Source organism: Cottoperca gobio, chromosome 16, assembly GCF_900634415.1.
Source record: "Cottoperca gobio chromosome 16, fCotGob3.1, whole genome shotgun sequence".
NCBI lineage: Eukaryota > Metazoa > Chordata > Actinopteri > Perciformes > Bovichtidae > Cottoperca > Cottoperca gobio.
The window spans coordinates 14477985-14494944 of record NC_041370.1 but is presented as its reverse complement, the minus strand read 5'-3'; the positions used below and the strand labels follow the sequence as shown (position 1 = coordinate 14494944).

Sequence of the window (16960 nt, the reverse complement as noted above, 5' to 3'; positions counted from 1 at the left end):
GTTGGTGAATGAACATTATATTAACCAAACGTTCCCAGCCACCAGTCAACATGTGTTAACGTGATAACAAGTTAGTGGTTAAACCCCGATACAACACCAAGACCAAAATATTCACCACGAAAAGCCACAAATCAAAACGATTCAAAGAGGAAATAATTAAATGGTTAGACGGAAGGACGGAGAGAAGGGCTGAGGGAATTTCAATTTTGAAGTTCCTGTATCCATGAGAGCAACACATAAAACAGGCCGGCATGGCATGCAGCTCAGCTTTAGCGCAGAACAGCATGAAAAAGGTTTTAAAAGGAAAAGATTTAGAAGAAACTATTTCCAGTCAAATTCTCTTCATAAGATACATTGCAAGGACAAGTGATGCGAGGAGGGATGATTTACATTTCTGTCACAAACAATTTAAGAGAAGTAAAATAATAAAAAGCTTTTGCCTTTGCCAATTCCCAAGTGTACATTTGTGATCCATACAATATGATGGAGAAATATCAATGCCCTGGATTGTTTTAGAGTAGCATCCAGAAGAAAAGTTGACTGTTTTTAATCTACAGAGAGACAGACAACTGAAGAAAAAGAGAGATGCAACACGAAAATATTATGGAATACTACAAATTCACCTCAGACGAAAACAAGTCCGTGACATAACCTTTATGTCTGCGCCACATATCACCATTTAAATGCTGTATCGTCCTGTGTTAGTTTACGCACAAAGGGTTCACCATAAGCAACTCATTTGTTTATGTGTTTCTACAAAGTTTCTATGAGAAGACACTGTCATCCATAAATCTGATGACACTGCCAATGTAAAGTCACTTTACCTGTCAGCACTCTTTAAAAACATGTCAAAGGTAGTGTCAGGAAAATACTTTGTACTTTGTTTAATAAAAATAAACTTAACGTGTAAGAAATAAATTCCACAATTTCTTTGTATTTCATTTAGAGTTCCACCCATGCTCTTAAAAGAAGAAACTAGAAAGTAAACAGAAAGTATTTCTGACTTGAATTCACACGAGTGATTGTGGATTTTCTTCTCTCGATGCAAAGGTAGTTAACTTTGCAGCAATCTATATGAATAAAATAAAGAAGAGCATAACCTCTAACTACTCTGTGTCTGGAAGTATCTTGGGAATAACAATACTGAGCGTACATTTGAAATGCCAAATAATCGAAGGACCCCTAAACATTAACTGCTGACCACTGTTATTGAACCTACTCAAGTGGATGCTTATCAGTCGATTAATGACATGTGATGAATGTTTGTAGAGTGCTGACAATGTAAAGACTGTACATTAGCCACCAGGGAGAAACTGTGCAGAGGAAAAAAGGGTGATATGATGTTGACAAACCTGAGATGTACTGTGAAGGATTTTCACTCGCTGATGAGAACAGACCTCCATCTTTCTCAATGGAAAATCCCAATCAGGCCATAATCAGGGAGCATTTTCCAAATTGCATTTTTGTTATTTTGTAAGCAGAAAAGGTAGAAATGCCTGTTTGAGTTGATCTATTTAACACCCAGTGTTAGTTGAGTGACAACATATATGTTTAGGTTCTTCATCAGAAATGTGGGACAAAATGACTCAGCTCAAAAAAAGGATTCAGTTCACTTTTAGAATAATTTGGTGGTATGTTTATAGTTTAGTGCATATATAATTAAGCATACAGATTTGATACTTTTCCCCTACTACTGTAAAATCAATTATCAAGCTAAAGAGAAAAGTTAATCTCTTCCAAAAGAATAAATTCAGCCAGGACTTTCCTTCCAAACATCCTTAATATTTTAGTCATGGTATTATCTCACACGTTAAGGTAAAGTGCCAACTCTTAAAGAAACCAAAATAACAGAATCTAGTTTCAAGTTGTCAAACAAGAACAACTTTTAAACGTTTTACGATGCTGTTTGATCAATTTGCAGAGACACGGTGCAGCATTTCACAGTTTTACATTTAGCTTGTTCCCTTTCTTAAGTAATCACACGCGCCACCTATCAAATACTCAAAATGCATAGGATGAAACGGTATAATTACACCACACAATACGGATCTATGAATAATTTAAGTCTGGGATAGAGCTTGCTGGTAGATTATTACTCTGGTATCATTTAGTGTGTGCTTGATGGTAGGTGAATTGAGTTTGCAGACAGGGTACTAATAACCGGGTGAAAATTGCCTCAAATACTTTCATCTTTGTTTTGCATGCCAATGAATATAAAAAACGTAAGTAAAAAATGAATGAGCCAACTATGACCCTCTTTTATTCTGTGATTGCATGTCAAGGTCTATGAGTTGGAGGCTTTTCCAATAACGGCAACTATGATTAATGAATATGGACATAATAGCTTAAATAGCTGCGGATACTGACAGAACATGAGCGTCTCTGATATAAATAACCCTTCGCAAACTGCCACGTCTGTTTTTGTTTACCACTGCACAGCCATAAATATCATCCAAGAGCTCAACATTTCACACTCTCTCTGAATCTAAGCGCGCATTAGACATCCCCTCACAGTAAGATACGTTGCGTAAATATTGTAGAGACCCGGGCTAGATGGCTTAAACTCTCCGCCCTAAACTTACAGAGTTGTATGTATAGCTCAACAGTATATTGCACGAACCAGAGCCATTTATCTGAAATAGTTACACAGCTGGATTCAGCGAGCCCCCCATGGCTCCTTCCAGAAGCTTCTTTCCACGTAGTGAGTGCAAGTCCAGCCATTTGGCAGACCTTTTTGTGAATACTGCTTAGCAACACAATTTAGTTCCAGTAAATAATCTCTGAGCCACTGAAGCTCAATGAAAAACATTACAAACTCCCCAGCTCCAGAAAATTATAGAAATCCCTTCAAAAACTATATTTATCATGTTCTTACCTCGTGCAGCTGAACCTTAATTCAAATATGCTTAAAAAGAAAAATCTAATTTGAAGTATTAACTTCTAATCTCCCGACTCTGTAGGAAGTGTGAACGAGAAAAATCTTTTGACTGGAGGCCCAGTATGAAGTGAAATGATGTGGGTTAGAGTGATACAGGCGCAGCTTGGCGCCCCCCAGTTTAAGAAGGGATGACTCTTCCCAGGATTAGCAGCAGTGAAAGCTAGCAGGGATTCCTGGATGCAGTTAGTAAATGCTTCATCTACACTCTCTATCCCTCCCCTAGTTCCTTGTCTCTGTTTCAACTTCTTCGGCAAGCTTCCATTCCCATCTTCTGATTTGGCTCGCCGTCCTGCTCGATGTTGGCTTTTCTTCATCCTCTTGCTTACAATCCCTTCTCTTCTTCTTCTTCCCTTCCTTTTATGCTCTTTTTTGCCTCATGTCTTTTCTTTGTCTTCTCTGAGATTTTTCTTCTCAATCTCTCTTTTCAGTGTCATTTGTCTTTTTTCACCCCTCCTCTCTCACCCCTTCTTACTTCTCTCTATCCTCTCCTTCCCATCATCTTTCTCATCTCATCATCCATTTTCTCCTCCCATTGTCTTCATTTAGTCTCGTCTTTTTTAATTTTCCCCTACACTGTCGTTCCTTCCCTTTGATTCGTCCTCTCTCTCCTCTTCTTGTCTCTCATCATCTCTCCAACATCCCCTTCATTTTTCCAGCCCTTTTTAATTCCCTGTTTGCCTCTGTACAGATTAGCCCACTACTGACTCCACAGTGAGTATTCAGGCTACAGTAGCTTCACTAATACGCAGGATTTACGGATGACAACTGCTGGCTTGCACTGTCACCACAAGATAGCTATCGTACTGTACATGTGGGAGATGGGGGAAATGTGTATGAGTGAGTGAGTGTGTGTGAGTGTGTGTGTGTGTGTGTTTAGTGCCTATCCAGCGCTGCAGCACACGTCTTTTGATGAGGCCGGCGTCTCGTCAGTACAAGAACTACTCTGCTCACAGAGATAGCACTTAACCCAAATCCACTCTGGCTTTTTCTTTCCACCTCTCCGCTCTTTTTTATCTCCTCTGCTGCTCTCATGGAACACTCCACTCTTTCATCACATCTCTTCTTGTCATCCTTGGGTTTAAACTCTCTTCTCCCTCTCCTCCCCTTCCCTTGTCTTCTCCTCTGCTCTTTTATCCTATCTTCTCCTCCTCCGCACTCCTCCACTCCTGTACTTTAGTGGCTTAACGCCTTTTCCCCTCTTTCACCGCTTTACCTGTGTAAGTGATGCCTTTTTCCCTCAACTCTTATCTCTCTGCTGCATTGTGTGTGCACAGAGTGTGTGTGAGTGTGAAATCTCTCTTAAGGACTGGCTGATTATTAAGAGTCTCTTGATCTGTCCCCATGTGCAGTCCGGTGAAGGAAGCTATACTATTCTGCATGCCTGCGGTGAAAGAAATATCACCATAAAAATACACAACTAGGTTGATTTTGCAGGAGATGATCGACATTAAACAAGAATATTATATCAAATTCTGCTATTCTGACCGAATCTCCAGGTCTAGGTTGCTGTCCTTAAACATAGTTTAGACGATTCCCTGGTTCATATTTGACTCTCTGTTCTTATTGTAGTTCACTCACACACAGTTTGGCTGTGAAATAACGTCTTTAAAGCTGCTTTAATCAATATTTTTATATTTACTCTGAAATCACATGACTCTCTGGGAGACAGTATCACAAGACTTTGCCGTTTCCTCCAAATCTACGTTATAGCTTCTTTCAGCTCATTGTTTTGCTTTCGTCCCAGTGTTACTGTTATGGTTCACTCTCATCTCTTTCATCAGACAATTTTCTGGCCACAGCAGGCAGCTGTTTTCAGCAAAACAACCTCTGGAAAAAAGATCCACTGTACACTATTTGGCCAGAACAACGCAGTAGGCAGACAAAGTAAGTGACTAGCTGGTGAACATAGTGGAGCAATTAGCAGCTAAAGTGCCGGATTGTCCCTCAGTAAATGTTGGATTCATCATGTGGACACAAATATGACTCCAAATGAAAGATGTTGCTCTTTAACTGCTGGACTGTGATAAAAGTGATAAAATGTCAGTGTTCTGTTTACAGCTTGTCTCTAAGTGGCCAGCTTGTTGCAGGTTTGATATAATCTTGTTAAACTTCTAGCTTTTTTATCTGATCGTCTGACCCCTAGTTTCTCGCCCTCATTGTGTTACTAGATTTACTTCTTTTCCTTTAAAAGAATAAAATAATAATATCAAGTTGTAAAGTAGGAAAAACCTGTGTAATTTTCTTACCACTCTGGCAGCTTTTCTCAGTTATTTCAAGAACACCAGGACCCAAGTAGCCTATTCCCAACTTTGTACTACAACAATATGTACTCAACCATGAACCACTTCAGGCTCTGCATGCTATTCCACTCTGTACATTTTAGGAGGCCTGTCTATGTTCCAAAACGCTCAAATCCTATTTCATGCTTTTCACATTGCAAATACTTCACCTGAAACTCATTATTCCTACCTACAGTGTGGTACCCATAGTATGTAAATTGGCATATGCATGCATATTGATGGAAGAAGAGTGAGCTGGATAGCCAGAGTGATATTATTATATTGTTCCGTCTTTTTGTTCCTGCATTGTCAAAGCCTCATATTTACCCAAAATCATCATCAGCTTAAGTTCCTATTAATTAAAGTTGATTTTGTTTATTTACACATCCAACGATTCATGCTCCATTGAGTCCAAAGTGGCTGATGATTATGACACGCTGGATTACCAGCAGTCGAGGTTTGGATAATTTAACATTTTTAAAATTCAAAACAGGTTGTTCCACCTCATCCTCTCTTTTGTTTATGAATAAATGATTTCTCATCATTGGCTTCTCTCCCTGTTGATTACAACTGAAATTATTGGCCAACACTTTCACTCATACTAATTCACCAGACTCCCCTCTAACCACACACACTCGCCACACAAACACACACACACACAAATGTGCAACATCTTTGTAAATGCGTTCTCAAACACATAATCTGTTGTGATGTGTCCTGAAGCACGGTATTGACCCGGGCTGTCAGACAATCAACCAAATCAATTACAATAATTAACTACACACACACACACACACACACACACACACACACACACACACACACACACACACACACACACACACACACACACACACACACACACACATTTAGCATCTCTACAATGACTACCGGACTCATCTAGGGAACAGAACTGCATATACAAAAAATGCTTCATTAACAATGAGACATGAGAAAAACAGATGTAACGCTGGCAAACTTCCACCGTCACTCATCTTTCCTCCATCTATACTGCTTTTGTTGCTGCCGCATTGGAAACACTCTGAAGTGAGCAGAGAACAAAATTTAAATTTCCCTTTTTAAAACTTCTCCTGGCCAAGGTAGCCAGAGAACAAAAAACAACCCACTGTGTTGCACGCTGTTCAATTTCTGTATTCAGTATCAGAGTCGTTCCCACAGTGAAGTCTAACTGAAGCTTCACATGCAGTGCAGACTGTGTTGTCCAAAAAAGTATGTCCTAAAAGTTTTATTTGGACTTTTCTTCTAGCACCACCATTAGGTTAAAATATGGCTTGCGAACAAATACCTGCAAAACTAAAAAAAGAAAACTCAAAGCACTAAAAACGTGTTGTTGTATACTATATTGCAGAACAAAGGACTCCCGCACAGTGTCCTCCTCACTTGCCGTTACAGAGATCTTTCATAACAACGTTTCGGTAGAAAGACCTTCATCAGATTATTCATTTATAAATAATTTGATGAAGGTCTGTGTACCAAAACGTTATTATTAAAGATCTCTGTCTGCAAGTGAAGAGGATATTGTGCGGGAGTCTTTTGTTCTGCATTGTCAACCCTTGGTCTTCTCCTACACACCTGTTAATTTACAGGTGTGTATAAATGCTGCTCTATATTGTTGTAAATATTGAAAAAGTAATCCCTGACTTGAAGCACGAGACGGGATGCATGACATTTTGATTTAAGGAAGTTTCACTTCAGTAATGTTGGAAAAAACGCTGCATATTAATGCTATTACATTTCCCTCTCAACGCATTTAACAAAGTTCATTTGAAATATATAAAACTGTTTTGTAGGAGACGGTGTTGCAAATGATCAAGTGAAGTTTATATTATTTTCATTTCAGCACTGCCACTGTGTATATTATAACGTGTAAAAGTAATGTATTACATGTATTCTACATCAGTCATTTCTTGCAGAGAAACCCTTCCTGATCTCTGAACACTCTTTGGGAGTTCCTGACGATATCCAGACATTTGTGTTGTATATACAAACATCCTCAATGGGTAGAACACACACTAATCCTCAAGTATAAATCCCGTCTGACCAGATGTTGCAGTTTACAGGGACGGCTATCACATGCTCCCTAATGAAGGGATTGAGCAGGGTACAGGGTCACAGCAGAACATGGACCACCTCCCAGACACTATGGGAGCGTTCCCATAGTGTCTGGGAGGTGGTCCATGTTCTGCTGTGATTTGCTGGGATAAAATCAAAGCCTAATTTATGCTGTCACCCTTCTGTCTCACCTCACGTTTATGTCTGCCTCAAAGAAGAAACGTGATCTACAGAATTTGGGATTTGGAATCAGAGAGAAAAGAAGAAGGGGGGTAACAGAGACGAGAAAAATAACTGAGAAAAAAAACAGAGCGGGAAGGATGGAGGGAGCGGAGACAGGCGAGGAGAGAGCGAAGAACTAAATGAGGAGAAAAACAGAAGAAAGGAGAAACCCCATTCTTTCGTTTCTAAGCAATCGCTGTTTAGTCAGGACTTCAACTGGTAAATAAACATAAAGCTACAATACAGAGATCCATTCAGGTTTGCATCAAATGTGGACTATTGATTTTGAACAACTTCAGAGAGTGAGAAAATATCTTGATTTCTATGTGTAGTGTTCCTTTAAACAAGACCTGCTGCTTCCCTGCGCCTCTAACACCACATCCTGAAAGGAATGTGAGCCACACACACACACACACACACACACACACACACACACACACACACACACACACACACACCTAACCTCCTGGTCTTGCTCAAATGATAAGAAAAGATTACTGGGTATTTTTGGTTTAAGCTCTAAAGCTAATAAAGTAACCGTATTACAGTCACAGATCTTAGGGAGGAGCAGGAGTCTCATTCAGAAAAACCCACATCTGTTACATATTAACACATGATATGCTGATAATGCCACATAATGTCATATTAACATACAGTATGTTCAACTCAAAAGTGTGTTTCGGATTAAGCGTTAATCCCGGGTTTTTAACATCCATGACCAAAAACATTGCACAAACAAGACAGACAACACACTTTTTGACGAGACTCAGTATGAATAAATCAGTTTAGCCGAGGTGAGGTTGATTGCGATGCACACTGGAGGCAGCACATCGCAAAGCAAATCATCACAGCTTGAGGCGCACCGTTACAACACATTCATTAAACCCCTTCTGAAGCATGGCACCATCGGCAGTGGGGTTGCAAGCATTGCCATGCTGCCAGGGTGAAATGGCATGATGATATTGAGGTGATATGATCACAAGCGTGATGTAATCTGATTTGGCTGAGCCTGTACATCAAACAGAGAGACAGCAGAGGGAGGAATGATGCTGCGACAGGGGAGGAGAAGACGCAGAGAGGTCATGTGAGGGAAGGGGAAATATATGGAGATAAAGGAGGGCAGAAAGGTGAGGGGAGAAGAGTGATGACGGGAACAAAAGGGGAGAGGTTGGCTGGGGACGGTGGGAAGTGAAGGAAGACTTAAAAGCAAAGAAAAGGGATGTGGGATGGGAGGGTGAGAAGCAGAGAGAGAAAACCTGGAGGAGGAATAAAAACTTACCTTGACCCTGTGCCTTGGAGGGGAAATGGGAAACTAGGGCCAGTAACACCAGCGGAGCCCACAAGCACCACCTAATCTGCCCCGTTGACAACATCCTCACAACCAGCAGTCTAGACCTGCACGGAGAGAAGGACGATTATGTTGAGAAAAAAATAAGAAGATGCAAAGCACAGAGGGATAAAGAAAGAAAGGCAGTCAGACAGAAGGACATGGGAATTTCACTGATTTCATGAATGCCATTCAGCTGCAGAAAGGCTCTGTGGGTTGAGAAGACCCACCTTGCCCACACAACCCCAAAACGCTGATCTGGAATCAGTTAACTCCTGTCTTAATATCCACTTTGATACAATTACAGAGCAGCAGTTTGATAGTCTAGACTGACCGCAGAGCAGCGGTCGAGCCTCCCGCCCACACTAGGGGCTAAAACAGAAGAGGACTTTGTTTGAGGGAAGAGAAGAGATGAAATGAACAAAAGAGCTGACAGAAAAAAAGATGGAGGACAAACAGTGTGATAGACAGACATGGAGAGAGCAGTTTGATTGACAGTCCAGCGAGGGCAAACACAACAGCTCCTCTCCTCTTCTCACTATCTCCTTCTGTCACTCCTCACTTTTTTGTTCCCTGCACCCTCTCTTCCTCTCCAGTCTACCATTCATTATTACACACCGGGGATGGACACAGACTGACATACTTAACATATCTCTCCTTGGGAAACACACACTCGCTGAATAAAACAGCACGTGCAACAAAAGTAGTTTCAGGATTCAGGTGGTGGTATTGAAATGACGTCCAGCTCCTTCAGACTGTGTCAAAAGGCCAGAAATATGACAATGCATATTCATAAGCATAAAATACCCCAGGAAATAGGATTGATTTCTTTTTTCATAAATTAGCCTGCAGGACATGAAGAGGGAAATGAGAAAGATTAAACAGAAATGAATCTCTCTGAGTGTCCATCTAACACACACACACACACACACACACACACACACACACACACACACACACACACACACACACACGAGCGTTAATCTTGCTAAATTGAGAGTGAGGTTAAATTAAATATTTCTCTCTCTTTACTCATGTGATGAAACATAAACGCATATTGTCGCCAAATCTATATAACTTTAATCCAGAAAGTTTCTATTGTCTTCAGTTTGAGTCATTTCCTTCTACAGTCCAAAGGGCAAACTTGCAACTGGTTAATTGGTTAATGAAAACCAGGGTAAAGGCGTCGCCCTCATTAAACTGAAGCAGTCTATGTGCATGCTTTTAAAAGGCTATTTGTGGAATACAGTTTTACGACTTTTGCACGCATTTATTTTATTCTCGGAAAATTGTCTTATGCCAAAATCAAATCAGCATTTCTCCACCTGCCTGTGAGATTGCACAAGTTTGATGAATTGACCGGATCTCCAAGATCTGTCTCCAGTGATTATTCCAAAGTGCTACTGACTGGTTTAAATCAAGTTTCTCAGACATATTTGGGTCAAACTATCAGATATTTTCAAAATAAGTCGTACTAATTAAGCGCCGCGCACCGACTCACTCACACATGCACAATGAATGAAATCGCCTTTACCTCTCCAGTCATCAATTCAAAGCGTCCTTTTATCCCCAAAAGAAATCCTGTGAATACCAAAGACTGCTGGTTTCCTCTTTCTTTCTTCCTACTATCTCTCTCTCTCTCTCTCTCTCTCTCTCTCTCTCTCTCTCTCTCTCTCTCTTTTTGTCTCACTCCTTCTCTCCGGATACAATTCGGTCAGTCCAGAGTGGGTGTTTCTCTCCTCGTTATTCAGCCATCCCCCCCAGCTATCCCTCCCTGTCCCAACCCTCTCCTTCGAGAGAGAGAGAGAGAGAGAGAGAGAGACCCAGTGCCGCTGCGCAAAAGCCTCCGCTGCCAACCTGCAGGTTTCAATCCGGCTTTAGTCCCTCGGGGCCCTTTGTGCGCCTCCGCGTTCACGACGGGACTTGTCGTGGGCACATATCCGGAATCAGTGGCTTTAAAGGAGCCACATAGTCGTTGCTGAAACTCGTTTTTTGTGCGTTTGACTTGTAGAAAAAAAGTCCGGCAGAAAATGTCTCAGTGCGCTTGGGGCAGGTGCGTGTTCATTCTATGCTGTGCTCCGATGTTAAAGACACAATGACAAAGGTTTTCACTCCGGCTATAAGTGAGATTTAAAATCTGAGCTGTAAAGCTGCATGAAACATTTCAAGTCACAGTTTCTCTCCATCACGAAAATATCCATAAATATCCAAATTCAGTTATAACTGAGATATTGCGAATGGACCCCTCTAATGACTGCAGATCACTTTACTTGTTTTAAGCACAGAACAGTAATCTTGTAGGCTACCTGTTGGGTGATTGTATATATATATATATATATATATATATATATATATATATATATATATATATATATATATATATATATATATAAAAGATCATAAAATAAGACTTATTCCTGACAGGAGTCGTGATGTATAAAATATTGTTTAGAACTTTTCGTGCTGTATTTATCTATCAAATTGTCCAATATTTTCCTCAGCAAACCATAGTCTTTATGTAGGTGAATCAGTCAGCTGACATTTTCAAAGGAATAGACATTTTGGGAAATCTTACTCTCATGTGTCTGTCTGTTAAATATGAAGCTACAGCCAGGGGGTGATTAGTGAAAACAGGGGGAAACAGTTAGCCTGGCCCTGTCCAAAAGTAAAAAAAATAATTTTGCCTATCAGTACCTCTAAAGCTCACAAACTAACACACCACATCTATTTCTGTTCAATCTTTACAGAAATCCAAGTGAAAAAATGACAAGTTTCAGATTTATGATGGGATATGTGAGCCCGGCGATCTGTTTACCCCCAGTCTTTACGGTAAGATAAGATAAACTCCTGGATGTAGCTTCATATCTAATGGACAAATACGAGAGTGGTATCTTTCTTCTCATCAAACTCTTGACAAAAAAAAACTAATAAGAGTATTTTGAAAAATATCAAACCATCAATGCCAGTGCTTTTTTCTATTGAGAAAAGGCCTTGAGTGCCCTTTGCAAGCCTGTTGATAGACTCGGCTCCTCTGTGGGTGAAGAGACTTTGTGACTTGCCCTGAGGGGGGGAGAAAGAGAGTCATGGGAAACCGAGGCCGGTGAAATGTGCCAGTGGCAGGTGGAGTTAAAATGCTGAATAGCTACACTCCAGGTGTGTCCCTGAGGCACTACACAGGAGCACTCGCACGCACACGCACACGCGCACACACACACACACACACACACACACACACACACACACACACACACACACACACACACACACGCTCGCCTTAGCCAAACAACTGTCCAGATGCCACGAACACTGTAATCAAGTGGATGAGGATTCTCTGCCCTCCCCCCTCCATCCTCCTCTTTCTTCCTCCAGCCTCTTCCTCCCTTCCTGTCCGTCTGTCGTCTCTTTTCCGTTCATCTGTTGCCCATTTGTGGTAGACCACACACCAAACAAAAACAGCACTGACTGCCAGAGTCTACAGCCATGCTATCTATGCTTTAATAGTTGATATCAAAGACAATAGCTCTAATTCACCCGGTCAAATCAGGTGGTCCCAATATTATAAACATCACTTTTAAAGGGACAGTTCACCCAAAGATCAAAAGTTCTATTACTAGTACTACTAGAGCTATTTATCAATCTAGATCATTTTGGATGGGAAGTGTTGCAGATATCAGCCGTAGAGATGTCTGCCTTCTCTTGAATATAATGGAGCTAGATGGCACTCGGCTTGTGGTGCTCAAAGTGGCAAACAAATACATTTGAAAGGCTCAACAGAAATGTCTCTTTTCAGAAATTATAGCCTGGTTACTCAAGATAATCCACAAACCTTGTTGAGAGCTATTTCATGTAGGAACTATTTTCTTTCTACTGAACTACACCCACAAACCGTTTCACCGTGCAGAAGGAAGCGTGCATCTACTCAGCTAGTTACAGCTCAGATGAGGATGACGGCATTAATGTTTACATCTTGCGCTGTCACGAGGCTCTCCTCCATGAGTAGATGCACCCTTTCTTCTGCATGGTGATACTGTTGGCGGGTGTATATTTCTGACACAAAAGTGTTTGCCCCCTTGAATCACCAGATCATGATTTCTGGAAAGAGACATCCGGTTGAGTTTTTAGAATATCATTTTTTGGTGCTTTGAGCGCCACAAGCCGAATCCCCTCTAGTTCCATTATATTCAAGAGAAGGCAGACATCTCTACAGCCCATATGTCCAACAATCTGCAACTCACACCAAAACCATCTAGATTTTTAAATAGCACTACAGGTAAGAGGAAAAATATATTTTTTATGATTTTAGGATGAACTGTATCTTTGCACCATTAAAACTAATTCAGCTCAGGGAGTTGTTCTCTCTGAAAAACCAGTACAGTTAGAATGTGGTCGGCTGAAACTGTAAGTCATGAGAAAATTAATGTGCAGTAATTTTTGGTTTAACTTTGTATTCTAAGTGGCTGCAGTCCCAGGTGGCTTTTGTTTGACAGCTTCTCTCTAAGGACACAGGCCAACAGGCCAACAGACCGGAAGACCTGTCCGATGGATGAACCATGCGGATGTCCTCCCTTTCTTTTGTCATTTGTTCATTTATCTTGATGTCTTCCCTCTGTGTTCCCATATTTATGTGTCCCTTTATTATTTTATTTCTTCCTTATTGTCCTTCTTGTTCTCTCCCTCGTTCATGCTGCTCCTAATCTGTTCACCTTCCTCCTGTCTACCTGTCTGCCTTCGCTGTCCATCCCAACTGTGGCTCTGATGAATAAATGCATCAGTCACATGGTAGAGTTGATCCACAGGTCATTTAGCCCAGTGCCATATGGTCAAACTGTGAAGCCTCATAAAGTTTCTAAAGTCATCCCAGTGCAACAAATACCTCCTGATTCCTGCCAAACAAGTCTGCATACAAGTCTGTGGCATGCAGGGAATCTTTTTACCTTGTTCATTTGTACTTATTCCACTAAGGAAATTGAAAAATGTGTGCAGTTTAGATCAGCTGTCTTACTCTGTGTGCATTCAGGTGATATGTGACAAATCTCCCACTTTTAAAACCTGGATAGTACAGCAGCAAGAAACTTTGTGTCAAGACAATATAGATAAAAAGTAAAAACTTTGACAGCCAATTATACTCGGTCTGACACTGAGAAGGTTTAGGGAACTGTTACGCACACAAAACACAATTTATTTCCTAAAATTGAAACTGCATGCACATAACTTTTAACATATTTTTTTACTTTCAAGAGGCAAGATATTTTCAGCACCTTAGTCAAGAGCCTTTAAACTGATAATCCACATAACAGTTGTTTTCCTACTTTGGTGGCATCGTCTGTAATAAGGAATCATTTCTTTGGTGTTTGCACTGAACAAACATTTTGTAGTGATGATCAAATGATCAAACTCCACTGCATCCTCCTGTGTTTCCTCTTCCTTCCTATAATTATTAGAAACAAGCCACTATTGTTGGCTTTGACCAACAAAGAAAGCATCATTTCCTGTTAGCAGAGGATTTCTCCCAGGAAACAGGAACCACCTCATCTGTGTTTATACAAACGCATGTTTAAGCTTGAACTGTGTGAAAGACAAATGGTTTTTTCAAGATATTAATCAGCAAGCGTAAGAGACCAGCACATTCTCTTCTCAATATTACCTTTATTAATACGAAAAAATGGTTTGTCTTCACAAAAAGTTGATAGAAGTAAAAATGGCAACCTTCTGCAATTTAGAAGCTGCAGCAATAATGTGGGTTTTGCTTTTTTATTTGATTTATGTTTGTCAAGTCAGACGTTTGCACAGAGAGAGAGAGAGAGAAAGAGAGAGAGAGAGAGAGAGAGAGAGAGAGAGAGAGAGAGAGAGAGAGAGAGAGAGAGAGAGAGAGAGAGAGAGAGGGAGAGATAGTTAGAGAAAGAGAGAGAGAGAGAGAGAGAAAGAAAGAAGAGAGAGAGAAACACGCACAGTGACAAAAGTCTGCTTTCTGCAAACACACTTAATACTACATTCAAACAAAGACCTCTGACACTTTTCACTCTCTTTTCCTTTCACACATGAACACACACACCCGAAGCCCCCTGCCCTACATTTGTAAGACATCACCGTGACATACACACACACACACACACACACACACACACACACACACACACACACACACACACACACACACACACACACACACACACACACACAATGTGCTGCATTTCAACCAGCAGAAGAAACATGGTTTGTTTGTCTTAAAAACTCAAGAAAAAGAACTGGACCAGTTCAAGCAGAGTTGACACACACAAGGACGTGTGTACACACTCACATGAAGGCAGACACACTGACACACACCACATGCTGTGACTTTCAACCTTTTTTCTGTTGGACACATGCGTGCGCACGCGCACACACACACATGCGCACACACACACGCGCACACACACGCGTACACACACACACACACACACACACACACACACACACACACACACACACACACACACACACACACACACACACACAAACACACACACAGACACACACACACACACACAGCTCTCTTTAGAGGTCCGTGTTAATAACAAACAGCAGGTTAATATGAGGGCAACAGCAGACTGAAGTGTCCGCAGCCTACTGATTATGCCAACGAGTCACCGTTATTAGCCGGTTTGTCATCTGGTACCAGACCTGCTGTCCTCAGAGGACTGCTAAACTGACACCTATTTTAAAGAAAATACTGTTATTTGTTTAAAAACAGAAAATGTGGTGCAGACTTTCATGGTCCCATCAGGATGAATTGTAATAACTCTGGTGATCCTATAACTTTTCATGAAGCGCTATCATCAGAACAAACTACCTGCACAACTAATGACATTTCCTTAACTTTAGTTTATGCATGTTACTAATTAATCAATTTTAGAGTTGCTAAGACGCCAAACTATGTTGAAGAACAAGGCAAACGTTATACCTGCTACCTGCATTTTCATTGTGATCACGTTAGCATGCTGCCATTAGCATTTAGCTCAAATCACAGCTTTGTCTAAGTTCAGCCTCATGGAGTCGTTAGCTTTAGTCTTGTTCTTCCATCTCCAGCCCTGAAGACGTCCATGAACCTGCAGCATGTTACCATGGTCCAACAAGCATTAGTACTCCGTGAATTAGAGTACTCTAAATCATGCACTTGCATCCTAATCAGGCCTAAAAATAAATATCATTCCAGTACCCATACAGTATCAAGTGTAGGCCATTTGTGATGTTCAGACCCACCTGGTAAAATTTAAGTTGATAAAATAAGTTTGGAAAAGGAAATACCAGTTGAACAAAAGGTGAGTTGCTGCCAGAGTGGCAAGCCAAACTCCCAGAGCGGTCAGTCACAATCCCAGAAGCATTTGGCAGGTGGCTAACATTTCTGCTTGCTGTGACTTGTCCTGAGCTCCTCGCCAGTGGGGAGGGAAGTGGGGGACAGGAGACAATTCACTTGAAAACACTGTAATCATGCCTTAAAGGCATTCAGTCCATCAGCCTGAGTAGGCACTGAAACATTCCTCATATCCAGCTACATGAGTCTTTTATTCTCTTCCTTGGGTAATATTGGAAAAGCTTCATATTTCCCACATGTGATAACACTCATAACCTTTATTTAATCAAAGCAGCAGCCACACTTATTGGCACCCTGTGTCAAAAAGCTAATTAAACCTTGAAAAATATTGTGTTCCAGTTAATCTTATTTCATTTTTATAGTATTACATTAGTTGCTCTGCCATAATGTAATGCATTACATGTATAAAAAAAAGGATATGAAAATATAATAAAAGCCTGAAACCATATATCTTAATATCACCAAGCATTAAGATGAATATGTTGTAGTTTGAGAGACTTTTCAAAAAGATAGCCAACACAGGAGATAAAAACCCATGCTTTTCTGTGGCTTTTATCAATCTTTAAAGCTGGTGTGATGGTCTGTATGTTTGTCACTTTTTGTTTTAAATGTCCATCAACTTTAACCATAATTAAGGAAACGCTGAGTCATTGTTTTGTTTGGTCCTTGTCCAACACACTGAATGAAACCAAAGCCCTGCTATGAATGCACATCACAATTCTCCTTAACTCTCTTATGTTGGCTTCTGCCCGTGTCATAAGAGGGATATA

The 16960-nt window shown here is 40.7% G+C and overlaps 1 protein-coding gene across 1 annotated transcript in view; it reads right to left on the bottom strand.

The window, feature by feature from the left end:
* col14a1a (collagen, type XIV, alpha 1a) overlaps positions 1 to 10509 on the bottom strand; it is a 126159-nt gene extending 115650 nt beyond the window's left edge. Inside the window, exons 1-2 of the mRNA XM_029452333.1 lie at positions 10374 to 10509; positions 8792 to 8907 (exon numbers count right to left, since the gene is read on the bottom strand). Coding sequence (XP_029308193.1) covers positions 8792 to 8885 — 94 coding nt within the window. The 5' untranslated portion in view covers positions 8886 to 8907; positions 10374 to 10509. The remainder of the gene's footprint in view (positions 1 to 8791; positions 8908 to 10373) is intronic.
* Between the last annotated feature and the right edge of the window lie 6451 nt (positions 10510 to 16960).